This window comes from Salarias fasciatus, chromosome 23 (genome assembly GCF_902148845.1).
Source record: "Salarias fasciatus chromosome 23, fSalaFa1.1, whole genome shotgun sequence".
In the NCBI taxonomy this organism is placed as follows: Eukaryota; Metazoa; Chordata; class Actinopteri; order Blenniiformes; family Blenniidae; genus Salarias; species Salarias fasciatus.
The window spans coordinates 21,595,931-21,611,271 of NC_043766.1; the positions used below are offsets into that span (position 1 = coordinate 21,595,931).

General features: G+C 40.9%; 1 protein-coding gene across 1 annotated transcript; it reads left to right on the top strand.

The window, feature by feature from the left end:
- The first annotated feature begins 6,530 nt into the window (after positions 1-6,530).
- On the top strand, positions 6,531-8,513 carry lingo3a (leucine rich repeat and Ig domain containing 3a). Its single transcript, XM_030083493.1, has one exon. It carries the CDS (start codon positions 6,587-6,589, stop codon positions 8,420-8,422), a length of 1,836 nt encoding a protein of 611 aa, XP_029939353.1. The 5' UTR covers positions 6,531-6,586; the 3' UTR covers positions 8,423-8,513.
- The last annotated feature ends 6,828 nt before the right edge of the window (positions 8,514-15,341 follow it).

Genomic DNA, 15,341 nt, shown 5'->3' on the forward strand with positions numbered 1-15,341 from the left:
GACCAGCAGTGCAGAAAAAGGTTTACATTGTACACTTTTGAAAATGCATTATTTATGTATAAGCCCTGCAAGCATCAGCTTCAGTAGGTGATTTTATCTTGTAATTCTTGGCTGCTTTCTCATCCCAGATTCAGCTACCGATTGCAGCAAGAGGCAAAGTGAATTCAGACAATTTTTCCCAAAATGCCTTTGTGTTTCTTCGCTTTGTTTTTCAGTTTCGAAGCTTGAATTGAGATTGAAGTGCTTCTCATACATGCAAATAAGAACAGTTGCTTCTGACTCAGCTGAACCTTGTTAGACACATTGTGGGCTAACTGCTAAATACGTAAACACTAAATAGGTCTTCTATGCACAAGTGCATGTGTAGTGGTGGTGGGGTGTTACGTTTACAAACCATTTCATGAACACTGCATTAAGTGGGACTTTTTATTCCTCTTAAAATCTGAATAAACAATAATTCTGCTCTAAAATGACCAGCTGAAATATTTATTCGGAAATAAACGTAATTCAAAGAGGATTTAATTGTTTGTTTTTCGCATGTAAACACAAAGTTCATAAATATTTGGAATTACTTAATTTGGAGTAAACTAATTTCAAACTAAAAACACCATGTAACCACACAGTTCTTATAATAACTACTCACATAGGAGTTATTACAAAATGCAGGTGTTGCTGTCATTTTGATGACACCTTTCTATTTGAATATGATGATAGAAATTCTGACATGCCAACAGAACTGCTGTCATATATTATTCAGTTGACACTAGATGCTGTCATGTCAACGCTCGGTGTATTCCACAGGGTTTCTAAACTTTATCGTGACCTTTCCGGACTATTTCTTCCTCAAATCTTCATCAGGGAATCTCGAGCTGAAAGCCTATAAAAGTATACAAGGATTTATAAATCAGCTGGACTTAACAGTGTCTTCCACTGAGACTGAAAACATTTGGAGGAAAAAGCATTTTTGGAAAACATAATCCATTACTGTATGGTTTCTGGCTTGAAGGAAAGAAAGAAAAAGAATGAAAGAAAGGAAGAAATGATATGGATGCAAAGAGAGAAAGGAGGAACTGTTTGTCTGACCTTTGTTCAATCATTTTGTTATTGGTTATTTTTAGTCTTACGTGATGTGAATGATGAGTTAAAAAAAATTAATGTAGGTTTTAAAACATCATGGGGTGAGTTCATCGAAGACAGGCAGGGAGGATTGGATAAAATATACTGAGATTTTATTACAAAATTAAAGGATAAGAGGCTATAAAACCTATCAAGTTATAAAATGCAACAGATTATAAAAATATGTGATGTTATAACAAAATGAAATGAAAATGTATTGTAATATTTTTTTATCCTTTATTTTACCAGGTGAATTAATTGAGAACTTGTTCTTACTTTCAATAATGATCTGGTAGGGGATGAGGAGGGGTGGGTGGTGTGGGGAGTCTTGTTCAGGGAGCCATAGTGCAAGTTTTTGAACTGTAGAAGGAACCAGAGAAACATAATTATTACAGCGAAATGCAGCGTTACTTCCAAAAATGAGATGAAATATTTCTAACATTATTCTGTTATTTTACCAGGTGAGATCACTGACAATTATGTTCACTGATGATCTGGGGGGGCACACTGTTTTTTTTTTTTGGGGGGGGGAAAGAAACCTGAGTACCTGGAGAATGCTCACTCTCACACACACAAACTCACACATACCAGTGTGAGACTGCCAATGGTATTGTGTGGCTGCTCTAGGAGCCACACTAGTGATGCTATTTTTTTTCCTTTTTCTTAAATTGTTCTACAATATGTGCAAACATGTCCTGCATCAGCATCTCTGGCTTTAGACCATGAAGGACTGGAATCCCTGTGGGGTGCTGCTCACTGGTGTTCCTTGCTCAGGAACAGTGATCGGCTTGAAACCCTGTGGGATGCTGCTCTGTGGTCCTTGCTGAGGGACGATGAAAGGTGGTCTTTGCTAAGGGATCATGCTTGTCCATGAACACCCCATTGTTTCCAGATCCATGGGCTGCTCCCATCCAGCTTCATCCATGTAGTCTTGAGGGTACAACTCCCATATAATATCCTGAACCTCATTGCTTGTCACAAACAGAAACCACCACCTGGGGAGCCTTTTCAGACTTCCCCTCAGGTGGCACCAAAACCAAAGCACCCTTCGCCTCTATTGGGTTCTGAAGGTTCTCTGATGTTGGCCGAGTGCTGCTCAACGTCACTGCAGTCCATCATCTTCCCTCTGTCTGCTGGAGCAGCTGTCTTAAAGCCTGTACTGGGGGAGGGAGGGGGAGGGACAGTCAATAATCATGTACAGGTGATCACAATTATCCTTCCCCGCACACCTCTCAGCAGCCAGCCCCAGCCATCTCGCTCTGCCCTACAGCTGAGCTTAACTACGCCCCACAACCGCACCACGATGCTTCGTTGTCGGTTCATTCTCTTGTGTCTTCTCTTTGCGCTCATCTTCTCGCTTGTCTACTCACAAATATGACTGAGAGTGTATTGTTTGGTCGTCTAGTGCAGAGCTGCAGGGTGTGTAATGAAGTCTCTGTGATATGGTGTCAGGAGCGCCTAGGAGATTATCGCCATGTGGATCAGCACAGAAAATGTTGGAGGGGGATACCCCCCTCATTTTACAATGCGTTTTAAATGATAGGTATAAAATATTTAATTAAGTTACTATTAGGGCGGTATTCCAGGCATATTCCGCTGAGAGGAGGCCCCGAGGATGACGTCTGGCCTGGAAACGCCTCGGGATCCTCCGGGAAAAGTGGAAGGAAGAGTCAGGGGAGAGGGAAGTCTGGGCATCCCTGCTTAGACTGCTACCCCCGGTCCTGGATAAGTGGTGGAAGATAGATGGACAGATTATTATAAATTATTAATTAGATAATCCAATTAACATTTAATGTTTCCTTTTTGTTAATAGACTAATCTTGATTTAAAAAAAAAAATCACCCTCATGCAGTTGCTTGGCAACACTTTTTGCTTATTGAGGTTCGCAAAAAAAAAAAACTGTATGATGAGACCAGGTTTAGGTGATCGTGGCGGGCTTAACTGTGTAGGTACATGACCTCCAGTGTAGAGAAAGGTTCAAGATCCTGCAGCAGTTAATTCAAATACATGAATTTGATGATTTTTCTATAACGTATTGCAATAGCAACAGCCAGTAATACTAGTATTCTAATGAATTAGTATAGTAATGAATTAAATCTGCATCTCTATAAATGTAAAACAGAGACATATAGAATGGTGCGAGGCAGTGAGAGTCTGATCTACTCGAGATTGCAAGTATAAACATGGGTGCAAAATTCACATTGTGCACATAATGAACGTTTAACTCCTACTTTGATAATTACATCTTAGAGACACGCAAAAGGCCATCATACACCATCAATTTAGCATGTTTGCAAATCTTGAAGATGAAATATCAGGTGTTTTTCTCAGATATGTGCAAAACACTGGGAGGAGTTTAATCTGGCTCAAAGGGTATAATTGTTGTCTCACATTCCGAATATTGCATGTTCAATTCCCCAACTACCCCTTGTCAGTGTCCTGTAGCAAGACACTGAACCCCAACGCTCCTGCTGATTACTGTATTGTGAGCAAACCAGCACAGAGGTGAACCACTTCCTGCGGATTGTTCTCCTGTAAACAGCCTAATACACACAGAGGCCTCACTTTAATGCTCCCGTTCACATGTAGTGTGTTCTTATAAAACCGTCCGTGAAATGCATGCAAGCTAAAAGGGCAATCTATTCATATTGAAAATTGTAAATGAGGCTCTGAGATAGGCAAAGCTTGTGGGGGCTTTCTAATTGGTGAGAATTCACAGTTCTCATGATGAAATTATTTACATGGTGCACATAAGCAAGCAACAGTGTTTCCACTTGACAACATGCAGCCAATACATTCAATCCATACATATATTAATACACCAGAGTATTGCATGTGTAAAATGAGTTAATCAGCTTTTACATGTGTTGAGGCATTCCATGTGTGACTCTTAACTTTTATCAAATGCAAATTTAATATATTTTTGTTCAACTAGGATTTTTGTATTGCTGTTTTCAATTGCCATAAAGTTTTGAAGTTTTCAAATATTTGTTTCCTATTCCCGATGAGTGTTGAATAAAATTTTATCCAAAGTAAGAATGAAAGAATCTCCTCATACATTTTGCACAGTGGATGTTATCTCTTTGTTTTTAGTAACATAATTTTTGATGCATTCTCTTAAAGGATAAGTTCGGTTTAAACAGTTTTCACGTTGTTTATAGAACGAAGTAGATCAATATACTCACCCAGAAGGCTTTTCTGATCCGATAAGTGGTTCAGGAGAAATTTAGATCCAAAGTCGAGCTGTAGACATCCATATACTGTTAGCCAATGGGGCATGTGTGGCGCCGGCTCCCAAAACGGCTTTAATCGTCCAAAAACTCATGAGTTTCACCAATATTTCCTCATGGTCCTTTCACACCTCTCCTCCACGACAGCCCGGTGTCGCAAAATACATGCTGTTGCGGTTTTACAGATCTCTGAAGTGAATACGGTGACTTGGATGCAAACTGAAGTACATTCACCAAGAGACACAGTAGTTGGTGCTTTGCACCAAAGTTGTTGGTCACCACCCGCTCCAAAGAAGAAGAAGAAGATCTCTGCAAACATCTTCTTCTTCTTCTTCTGGTCTACTTCGTTCTATAAGCAATGTGAAAACTGTTTAAACTGAACTTATCCTTTAAAGCGATACTTCAACATTTTGGCAAATTGGCCCATTTAGCGCAATTCCTTAGTCATTTCTAACATCATACTTACTTTGTTTGTGAGGGCGAGCTGTTGCTTATTCAGAGGTGAGTCGGGGAAGGTTTTCGGGACGGACACAATGGAAGTGAATGGTATCTTTGGTTCCCCTCATCAAACTCATCAAATACAAAATCCAACAACCCCCAAACACTTTGGTGGACACGTTATAATCTGCACATTGACTACGCTGTGAAATATTAACGCAAAATTACGAGATTGAGTTGTTTATGCGAAGATTGCTAAGACGGAACTACTTACTAAATATGGTGTCTGGGCGTAGTGATTTCAAAAGAAAAAGTAGTTCCCAGTATTTGCTTCAGTGTCGTAACGCTACAATGATATTTGTTGGTGTGGATGGATGGATGCATAACAATGCAAACATTTTTAAAGCTGTAGTATCAAAGTTAATCGAGAAACAAAGATAAAATTCACCGGCATAATGCTTTGTTTATTCATAAATGTTATTCAGAATTACTTAATTTGGAATAATATATAAATAATAATATAGAAATATAAAGAAAGAAAGAAAGCTGCACCCTAGTGAATTATTTGTTTATTTGTTTTATTTATGTTTTTATGTTTTACTTAAGTAAAATATTAGTTCCAAGTAGTTGGAAACTGAATTTATACTTTATTTGTGAATGGTGAGTAGTTGTTATTAAAAAGAAAAATAACAAATGTCTCTTGAGGGGATACTGCAACATTTTGTTTTGTATGTGTTTCCTGTTTGAATGTGGTAATGATTACACAGAAAGGCAGAGAAGACAAGGCTTTTTATTGTGTACATAGGCAGTGTCTGTCTCATTATTCATTTATTATAATCTGTTATAATCTTATGGAATATGTTCTCTGGAGTCCGTTTCCATTCCACGGGTTGGCATTTCTCAATGACTCCATAAAGGGATTACTGCTCTGCTGTCAACATCCATCAACAGGCAGAGGTAGCGGGTGTGCAAGGGGAATTGTGCATGTTTATGTGAATGTCCGTGTGTGTCATATGAAACCCATTGGCAGGCCGAGGCTAGGCCGGGCCTCTCATGATAAGCCTCATGCCTCAGAGACTCATGCAGATCATGCGAAGGGCTGAGTTATTGTGATTCACTGAGTCGTAGCCTTTTGCTATGGTGAGTGACCTTGTCATGCATTTACTCAAAGACACACTGGAGGCCGAATGTTCTGTGCTACATTGTCCACTGTTTGTTCAGTGTCACTTGGAAATTTCATTGATCCTTCTGGTATTTTTCTGTGCAGCACATTTAATATTCTTTTCCTTCATGCCATATAAATGGGTCATGTGAGAGCACTTGCAGTGTTAGTTGATGATAATAGCTTTGAGACCCACCCCACAATTCTTTTAGTTTGTTATGCATTCTCAGCAATAGATCCCCAATTACTAAGCTTTCGTTCATTTACAATGCATGAGAGAAAGAGAGAGTGAGTGAGTGAGAGCGAGCGAGAACATAAGATATAGTATTTACACGGCAAATAGTAGATTTATGGTGTTTGTGTAGTGGCGTGTGTTTCGAAAACCTGACAGCTCGCAATTTGCAAGGCACAGTCAGTTATTGTAAGCCAAAGCATTTCCACTGAATACAGACCCAGTCCTTTGAGGATTGTTTGATTGCTGGTGTTTGAAAATAATTGAGTTTAATTAATTTGTGTCACATCTATCACTTAGTCTTCCCCTTTGCTCTCTAATCTGTTCTTCTCTTCTCTTTTTTTCAGGTGTTCAGCCCAGTGAATCAACCCCATATTGGAGGTTGAGAAAGAGAAAGAAAGGAGGACCATGGGGGTGAGCCTGGGGCAGGAAGTAGGCTGGTTCCTGCCTTTCCTGTTTCTGCTATTTATGATCACAGTGTCACCCACCCAAAGTCAAGGATGTCCTCAACGATGTGATTGCATTGCCAAGCTCAAGACTGTGTCTTGCTATGGTAAACGTCTTTCTGCGCTGCCAGAGGGTATCCCGCAAGACACCAAGATCCTGGACGTCAGTGGGAATAAACTTCGATGGGTAGTGCACGGCGATCTGCTTCCATATACATGCCTGGAAAAGCTGGATCTAAGTGAGAATATGATCAGTGTCCTGGAACCGAATGCTTTTTCTAGTCTTCAGAACTTGCAGTCGCTTTCATTAAGAGGTAATCAGTTAAAGCTGGTGCCCATGGGGGCTTTCTCACGACTTACCAACTTAACTTCATTGGACCTGAGTGGAAACAAGATTGTAATTCTTCTGGACTTTACCTTCCAAGATCTAAAAAGTCTTAAGAACTTGGAGGTTGGAGATAATGATCTGGTATATATTTCTAACAAGGCCTTTTTGGGCCTTGTTGGACTGAGAGAGCTTACAATTGAAAGGTGCAACCTGACGTCAGTGTCCAGCCAGTCTTTATCTTACCTGCATAACCTGGTGACGCTACGGCTCCGCTACCTCAGTATTTCTGCTTTAGAGGACCAGAACTTCCGGAGGCTGGGAAACCTGAGGGGCCTGGAGATTGATCACTGGCCCTTTTTGGAGTACATCTCTCCTCACAGCCTGCAGGGTCTTAACTTGTCTTGGTTGTCTATTACACACACCAACATCACCTCTGTGCCCACCTCTGCCCTCCGCAGTTTGCCTCATCTCACCAGCCTCAATCTCTCCTACAACCCGATTTCTGTGCTGGAATCCTGGGCTCTGCGGGATCTCATCAGGCTGAAGGAGCTGCATCTCGTCAGCACTAATCTGGTTGTAGTTCAACCTTATGCGCTTGGTGGTCTAAGACAAATTCGCCTTCTTAACTTTTCCACTAACGGCCTGGTGACCTTGGAAGAGGGAGCTTTCCAGTCTGTCAACACTCTGGAGACCTTGCGCTTGGATGGAAACCCTTTGGCATGCGACTGCCGACTCCTCTGGATCCTTCAGCGCAGGAAGACTCTGAATTTTGACGGCGCGTCCCCGGTGTGTATGACACCTGTTGAGGTGCAAGGACGAGCTCTCAACGCTTTCTCTGACTCAGCTCTCTTTGACCACTTCACCTGCCAGAAGCCCAAAATCCGCAACAGGAAATTGCAACAGATATCTGCCCGGGAGGGGCAGGTGGTGTCATTCATTTGCAGAGCAGAAGGGGAACCAACACCAGTCATATTCTGGATTTCTCCTCAGCGTCGCCGCATCACAACAAAAAGCAGCGGCCGCCTGACTGTTTTACCAGAGGGCACACTGGAAATCCGGTATGCCCAGGTGACGGATAGTGGAACATACATCTGCATAGCCAGCAATGCTGGTGGGAACGACACTTATTTTGCCACACTTACAGTAAGTGGGCTGCCCCTCGACGCAGCTCTCATGGCCAACCGTACCTACTACACTGGGGATCTTAATGACACAAATCTAAATGATACCAGAGTCTTTTTGAAGTTCACTCTGGACCTCAAGACCATTCTCATATCTACTGCAATGGGCTGTATAATGTTTCTGGGTGTTGTCCTGTTCTGTTTCATTCTGCTGTTTGTTTGGAGTCGAGGCAGAGGACAGCACAAAAACAATTTCTCTGTCGAATATTCTTTCAGAAAAGTGGACGGACCGAGTGGAGCCAGTGGAGGGCAGGGTGGAGCACGAAAATTCAACATGAAAATGATTTGATTTTTCTACCCTCTTTTTCTTTTTTTTTTTTTTTTTTAGTATCTTCCAGTGAATATGGTTTACAAGCAACTAATACATAAGGGGATATTAAAGACGTTAATCTGGACTTGTGTTTAAAATATCAAACCTATTAATTTTTTGGACATTTTATTAAGACAAGGTTTTGTTATTGGAAATCTAATTGAAAAACTACTGTATGTATAAAAATGGCAATCTGCGAGACTTTGATATATTTCTATTGCTGTTTGTTGTGTGTTCTCAATATTCTACTGAGGAAATCTGACTTGCATTTAAATATTTCTCAAAATCTGATAAGACTGTTAAAAGACCAACAGCTGAAGCATTTAGAGTCCCACCACTCTTTAACCTCTACAAAGCTCTTGCCAACTTCCGACATGGATCTCTGTCCTCCTCAACTTTGAAGGACGTCACTTCTCTGCCCCAGCTGAGGTGATTCGAGCGCTCGATCTCCAAACTGATAAATACATTGTGACAAGGCGGTGCTCAGTGAATGCCAAGGACTTGCCAATATGTATTTTCACAGTTCCAGCTATATACTGCATATTTAGACTCATTTACCGTCAGGACTTGAGAGCACTATTGTGATATAAAGGCAGGTTCTCTGCTCTAAGGCATTTCGCTGATGGTGGGTTTGTATAGATCAGATTACAGTTAAAGGCTACACTCTGCAACACTGCCAATTTACTGTCAAAGCACCACGTGATATCACTGTCAGTCCGTTAAGGAGCAAAAAGGGACAGAAGTGTCACTTGATACTGTTAAAAATAGGTTGAATATGATTTTTCACATAACATGAGCATTTTTATAGATTAGGCTACAATGGGACCGAATGCATAGTTGTGTCGTGACAAATCAGTACATGCAAATGCATATTTGCTAACTACATTTTCCTTTGTTGTTCAGTAATTCTGTGCAATTTTACCCTCCTGAACAGGAAAAAAAATACACTGTATTAAAAAAAAATGAGGTGAATTTACATAGATTGGTTCTTACTTTGAATAACTTTGTAAATTGATGTCTGGGTGAACTTAACCCAAAAGTTGTACAGGTAGAATACAAACTATTTAAAATGTACTTTATATTTTATAATTATTAACCTTGAAATCTTTGTGAGTGTTTACAGTGCTATTGAGTGGCTAATGAAATCATACTGTTCTGCCGTAATTTAACTGTCTGTCTCTTTTTAAAATCTGATATTCAGTCGAGTTTCAAACAGACCTTTCAGTCTCCCTTTGTGTCATGCTAAAAAACATCTTTGTTGATCTCACTCCACAAATTTTAAAGAGCATTTTGTACATGAAAGATTCATTTTCCTTACCTATATTTGGGTTTTTTCCGTGACAGTGTGGAAGAGAGCTGACCATTGGGTGAAGAGTGGGTGAAGGAGTTCAGTGGGTTCTTATCTGCACGGGGGAGTGCTCAAGATTTGCGGCGGAAATGCTAATGTGACAAAGACCTTGCATCAGGGTCATAATGAAATTGAGACATAAGGAGCAGCTAAGTAAGGAGACTTCTGCAGCTTAACCACAACACAGACAGCAGAGCATTTAAAATTTACAAACAGTAAGAAAAAAAAATCAATTAAAATTAGATCTGGAGATGATTTTAAAAAGGTTACTTGATCTGTGGGGGAGTTTCCCGTTCAGAAATGAGCTGTCTCTTCAGTTTTGGTGTGTTCAGCTTGTTCTTTTCCAGCCTTATTGTTCTGGCACCCTCTTTTGGCTTGGCATGGTAAATAATTATGTGATCTCTACAGCAGGGGTGTCAAACTCACTCTGGTTCAGGCGCAACATATGCCAAAATGGAGCTCAAATGTATCAGACCATATAGAATGATAACAACTTCAAATTGCCCTTTTATTTTAATGTTAACTATAAAATGTCTCAATTTGAAAAACCATGTCATTTTTTAAAAGTTTTTTTTTGTGAAAAATGCACACAAAAAAATCCTCCTTTGATACATACTCTTTTGATGTCATTGCATCCAAAAATGCAGGAAATGGGTGGTGTTTACGTTATATTTGATGAATCTGTCTAAGGTGCAGAGATCCTACCTGTTTCAGTGATTCTTTTCAGACTAATGTTATTAAAGTCCTGTTTTGTCTCAGATCTTTCAATTTTTGCAGCATGAATTGACAAAGTCACCCTCATTGATGCCATTGCTTCATTAGACATAAGGTCTCTAGCTTTTAACGCAGCATCGCTGATATTTCGTCCAGAAGTATTATTGCCATATGCCGCTTTATTCCAATGGAGAAATTGCCAACTGTATTTTTGTTTTTAAATGTTTTCTTGGTTAATCATAGACTTTGCAACGTCATCTCTCAAGCTGGATCTAACTGTCTGGTGAGCCACATTTGGCATGCTGTCTTATGTTTGACACCCCTTCTCTATAGATGAATATGGTTTGGATCCCTTCATAACTTATTGGTCAGCAATTCTCATTTAAATTGTGGGAAAATTCAAAGCTCAGAACCACAATCTATCAGTGTTGTATGTATCAATGAAAACGACATTCCTCACACACCAAACAGTGCTGCTCAACTACTTTTCTAATAAACGGCAAAAAGTCAAATCTAGACATACAATTTACTGCACTGCTCGAACAAAAACATAACTTAATGACATTATACTATTTCTTTCAACAACACAAGTTTCCTCTTTGTATTTTTCAGGTGTTAATATCACAGTTCAGTTTCTTGTTCATTGCTGAGTTCATCTTGTAAATATGAAAAGCATTGTGTCTGGAAATTGTGCTGGACTGTTTTGTATTGTATTGTTTCATATAAAAAAAAGGGAAGCACATTGTTTATAAAGCATGTAATATTATCTGCTTCTGTCACGTCTTGTCCCCCTTACCACTTTTATAGCAGTTAATTTGTCTTTCAGACTTTCTGGAAACTGTCTTAAAATTACATTTATCATTCAGTCTACAAGAGGCCAGTCGCCCCCACCCCCCCACCCCACACATTTTTTCAAATTTGAGTTCATTTTTTTCCCATTTTTTAAAATCAATGCTTCCTTTTGTCAAAATCCAATATTAATAATTACAGTAATGTTTTTTCAAGGTGTACTGTCCACTCTCGACTTAAAGACATACTGCTTCAGGAGGGTTACTGTCATTACTCATTTTAATTAACAATGTAAGCATGCCATTCTGTATGAGGAGAGTTTTTATTGTCTATTTTCTATGCATTCACAAAAAGCTTCAAAAATAAATTTTGTGAGCAGATGAACAGCTTGCATTCACAAGTCCATGTCTTTTTTGTTCTTGATGGGCTTTCTAGATTCTGTTCAAGCCTGTAAAGTCAGTATGGGCAATTCATTTACCCATGGAGTCACATGAATAGAATAGAATAGAATAGAACAGAAAAGGATGGAATAGGATAGAAAGACTTTATTAATCCCAGAGGGAAATTCTTTTGTAGTATTGCCCCGCATAAAATGGAGCATAATGGAAAAAAAAAAAAAAAAAATTAAAACGTCAAATACGATCAAGTAATTAAAAATAAATGTTGATGAGCTTTAAAGTGACTTTGGTTCTGCTTGGAATAAGTTCAGTATGTCTCTTCTTAGAAATAATTTTGTTTTGTGGTTTTAACAGCTTGCTGTTCCTGCTCTGCCTCAGTGTGGAATTTCTTGGTGACCTTTGTCTCACCATGATGAGTCAGATTTTATTCCTTCAACACATCTGTTCTACATAAAATGTGTACTTCTTTCTGATCAGTGAATAAGGATACTTATGTTTACGTATTGGTAAAACCTTGATGTTTTAAAACTTTTTTTTTCTGTTTTTTTAAATGACTTTACAAGTTTGCACAGTGAGGATGAGTGAAGCACATGCAGAAACTTTATGCACAGAAAAAAAAAGCAAAACCTCTAGAATTAATTCAAAGCAGTTGTGCTACATGCTTCATATACACCAGTTTTCTGTGTCCATAATTCTTATTTATTTCACGTTAAACTCCTGCAGTAGGTCAGGGACAAATTACAGTAATCAAAACCAAAAATGAACACCCTGACCTAATGTTTAGGAACAAGTGTGAATTACAAAGACAGCTAAACACATACATTCACATTTATTGTCAATTAAGACTGATAATCTATTTCAGAAAGCTTGTCTCTGGATTGTAGCAGGAAGCAGGAATTCCAGAGGAACACCAATGAGGAAAAAGGAGAAGTTGCAAGCTGCTTGAAACCAGTGAACCACTTTCTGAAGTCCTAAACACAGCTGCAATGTGCAACCCTCTCAACAATCTGTGTGGAAAATTGGCAGCTCACTTAAAAAGGAAAAAAAAAAAAAAAAAATCCCACCCCCACCCCATGCGGTTTTCGTCAAGGTCATGGTGAGAACTGAACCAGTACTGTTCTGACTTGTACTCACTGTTGTAAAAAAACAAAAAACAAAAAAAAAAAAACACAGTTTGTGCCTAGGTGAAACCCAAAGAAAGCAGATGAGATGGAATTCAGTTGAAGTTGGTAATGTGTATAGTCCTGAAGTTGTTTTCATCATAGTTGCTCACATGTTTAACTCTTTAACTGCCATTACTGAATCTTAAATCCTGCTTTCACGTTCATAAACTAAAATGATTGGGTGTTTGCCTTTTCTTTCTTCTTCTTCTTCTTCTTTTTTTTTAATTAAGCTCAGGTAACACCCTTCGTGATCCCAGAGCTATGCTCTGGTCCAATATCCTTTTGGTAGGATCTCCCATGGCAAACAGGTCCCGGGTGATGGGCCAGACTAAAAGCTGCTCAAAAGCACTAACACTGTTTACAGTGGAGGTGGGGAGCTGCTGCCCTCAACTGGGGATAGAATCGCATGGTGGAGAGAATACTTCTTAGTCCCGTCATCAAGTCTTCCATGGAGGAGGCTGAGGTCTCAGAGGAGGACTCGTTTATCACCCAAGCTGAAGTCACCGAGGTGGTTGGTAAGCTCCTCAGTGGCAAGGCACTGGGGGTGGACGAGATTCGCCCTGAGTCCTGCTGTAGGCAGGATTCCGCATCTCCGCCATCTTGCTTAGGGTTACCTAAGTAAGATGGCGATTTGAAACCCAGCACAGCCAATCCTGTCCTGTTTTCTCTGACATCACGCCCTTACGCAAGTTAAGCCCCTCCCACAAGAACGTATGACGAACGTCCCTCGACCAATCACAGTTAGAGCCTCAGGGCCTCTTCTGATTGGTCAAAGATACCTGGAGCTGTGGAGATTCCTTTTCTGCTCAGAACAGAAACAGATGGAAACGCTGCGCCCTTGCGGTAGTGCAATTATGCTGCACTCCTAAAGGATTATCAATGGATACTCTAACATTTAATCCAAAGAAAAAACAGAAAAATTAGCATTGACTAGCAAAATCCTGCCTACAGCACCTTTAAGCCTCTGGATGTGCAGGGACGGATGTGCAGGGACTGTCTTGGTTGACACATCTCTATAACATCGCATGGTGGTCGGGGACAGTACCTCTGGATTGGCAGACCGGGGTGCTGGTTTCCAATAGGGGGGGTCACACTCCTAAGCCTTACTGGGAAAGTCTATTCCAGGGTACTGGAGAGAAGGATTTGACCGATAGTCGAACCTCGGATCTAGGACCAATGCAGTTTTCGTCCTGGTCGTGGAACACTGGACCAGCTCTAGACCCTCCACAGGGTGCTCGAGGGTTCGTGGGAGTTCACCCAACCAGACCACAAGTTTTGTGGATTTGGAGAAGGTGTTGGACCACGTCTCTCGTGGTACCTTGTGGGTGCTGCTTCAGGAGTTCGGAGTCCGAGGTCCCTTTTTGAGTTCCGTCCAGTCTCTGTATGAACGAAGTCTGGTCCACATTGCTGGCAGTAAGTTGAATCTGTTCCCGGTGCACGTTGGACTCCGGCAGGGCTACTGTTTCTCACCGGTTCTCTTCATAAATGTTATGGATAGAATTTCTAGTTGCAATCAGTGGCCGGAGGGGATCCAGTTCTGGAACCACAAGATTCCGTCTCTGCTCCTCTCAGATGTCGTCCTGTCGGCTTCTTTGAACCTGGACCTACAGCAAACACCGGGGCAGTTTTGCAGTCAGGTGTGAATCAACGGGGATGAGGATCAGTATCTCCAAATCCATGATCCTGGACCGGAAGAAGGTGGTCTGTCCTCTCTGGGTTGCTGGAGAGACCCTGACCCAAGCGGAGAAGTTTCACATACATTGGGGTTTTGTTCACGAGTGGGGGAAGGCTGGAGCATGAGACTGACGGGTGGATCAGCACAGCAGCTGCAGTGATGCAGTCGTATTGGTCCATCATGGTGAAGAGGGAACTGGGCCGAAAGGCCAAGCTCACGGTATGCTGGTCAATCTATGTTCCAACCCTCACCTGTGGTCTAATGAGTTATGAATGGATGGACGTACAAGAACAATGCGGTCTGCTGTTGTTAATAATAATAATGCATTGGTTTTATATAGCGCTTTTCAGGACACTCAAAGACGCATTGCATTATTCATTCACACCATACTGGGTGGTGGTAAGCTACTGCTGTAGCCACAGCTGCCCTGGGGCAGACTGACGGAAGCGAGGCTGCCAATCTGCGCCATCGGCCCCTCCGACCACCACCAACCATTCACTCTCACAACTTTCATACTGGGCAAGGTGGGTGAAGTGTCTTGCCCAAGGACACAACGACAGTTTTACGCCTGCGGGAGCAGGGATCGAACCGCCAACCTTCCGGTTATAAGACGACCTGCTCTACCAACTGAGCTACTGTCGCCCCGTTGTTATCTTGGAAACAAACAATCTTGCACATGCAAATGTTTCCAGTCATAACCAAAACCTGTAGTGCATATGCGGTGTATTTTTCCATGATGTGGAGGACATGTTATGTGCTCGAGCTGAATTTATAAAGGTGCAGCATCTGTGTTTTCAGAAATTTTAAAGAG

Coding starts and splice junctions, on each gene's coding strand:
- lingo3a (XM_030083493.1), top strand. CDS start 6,587: ATGGGGGTGAGCCTGGGGCAGGAAGTAGGCTGGTTCCTGCCTTTCCTG.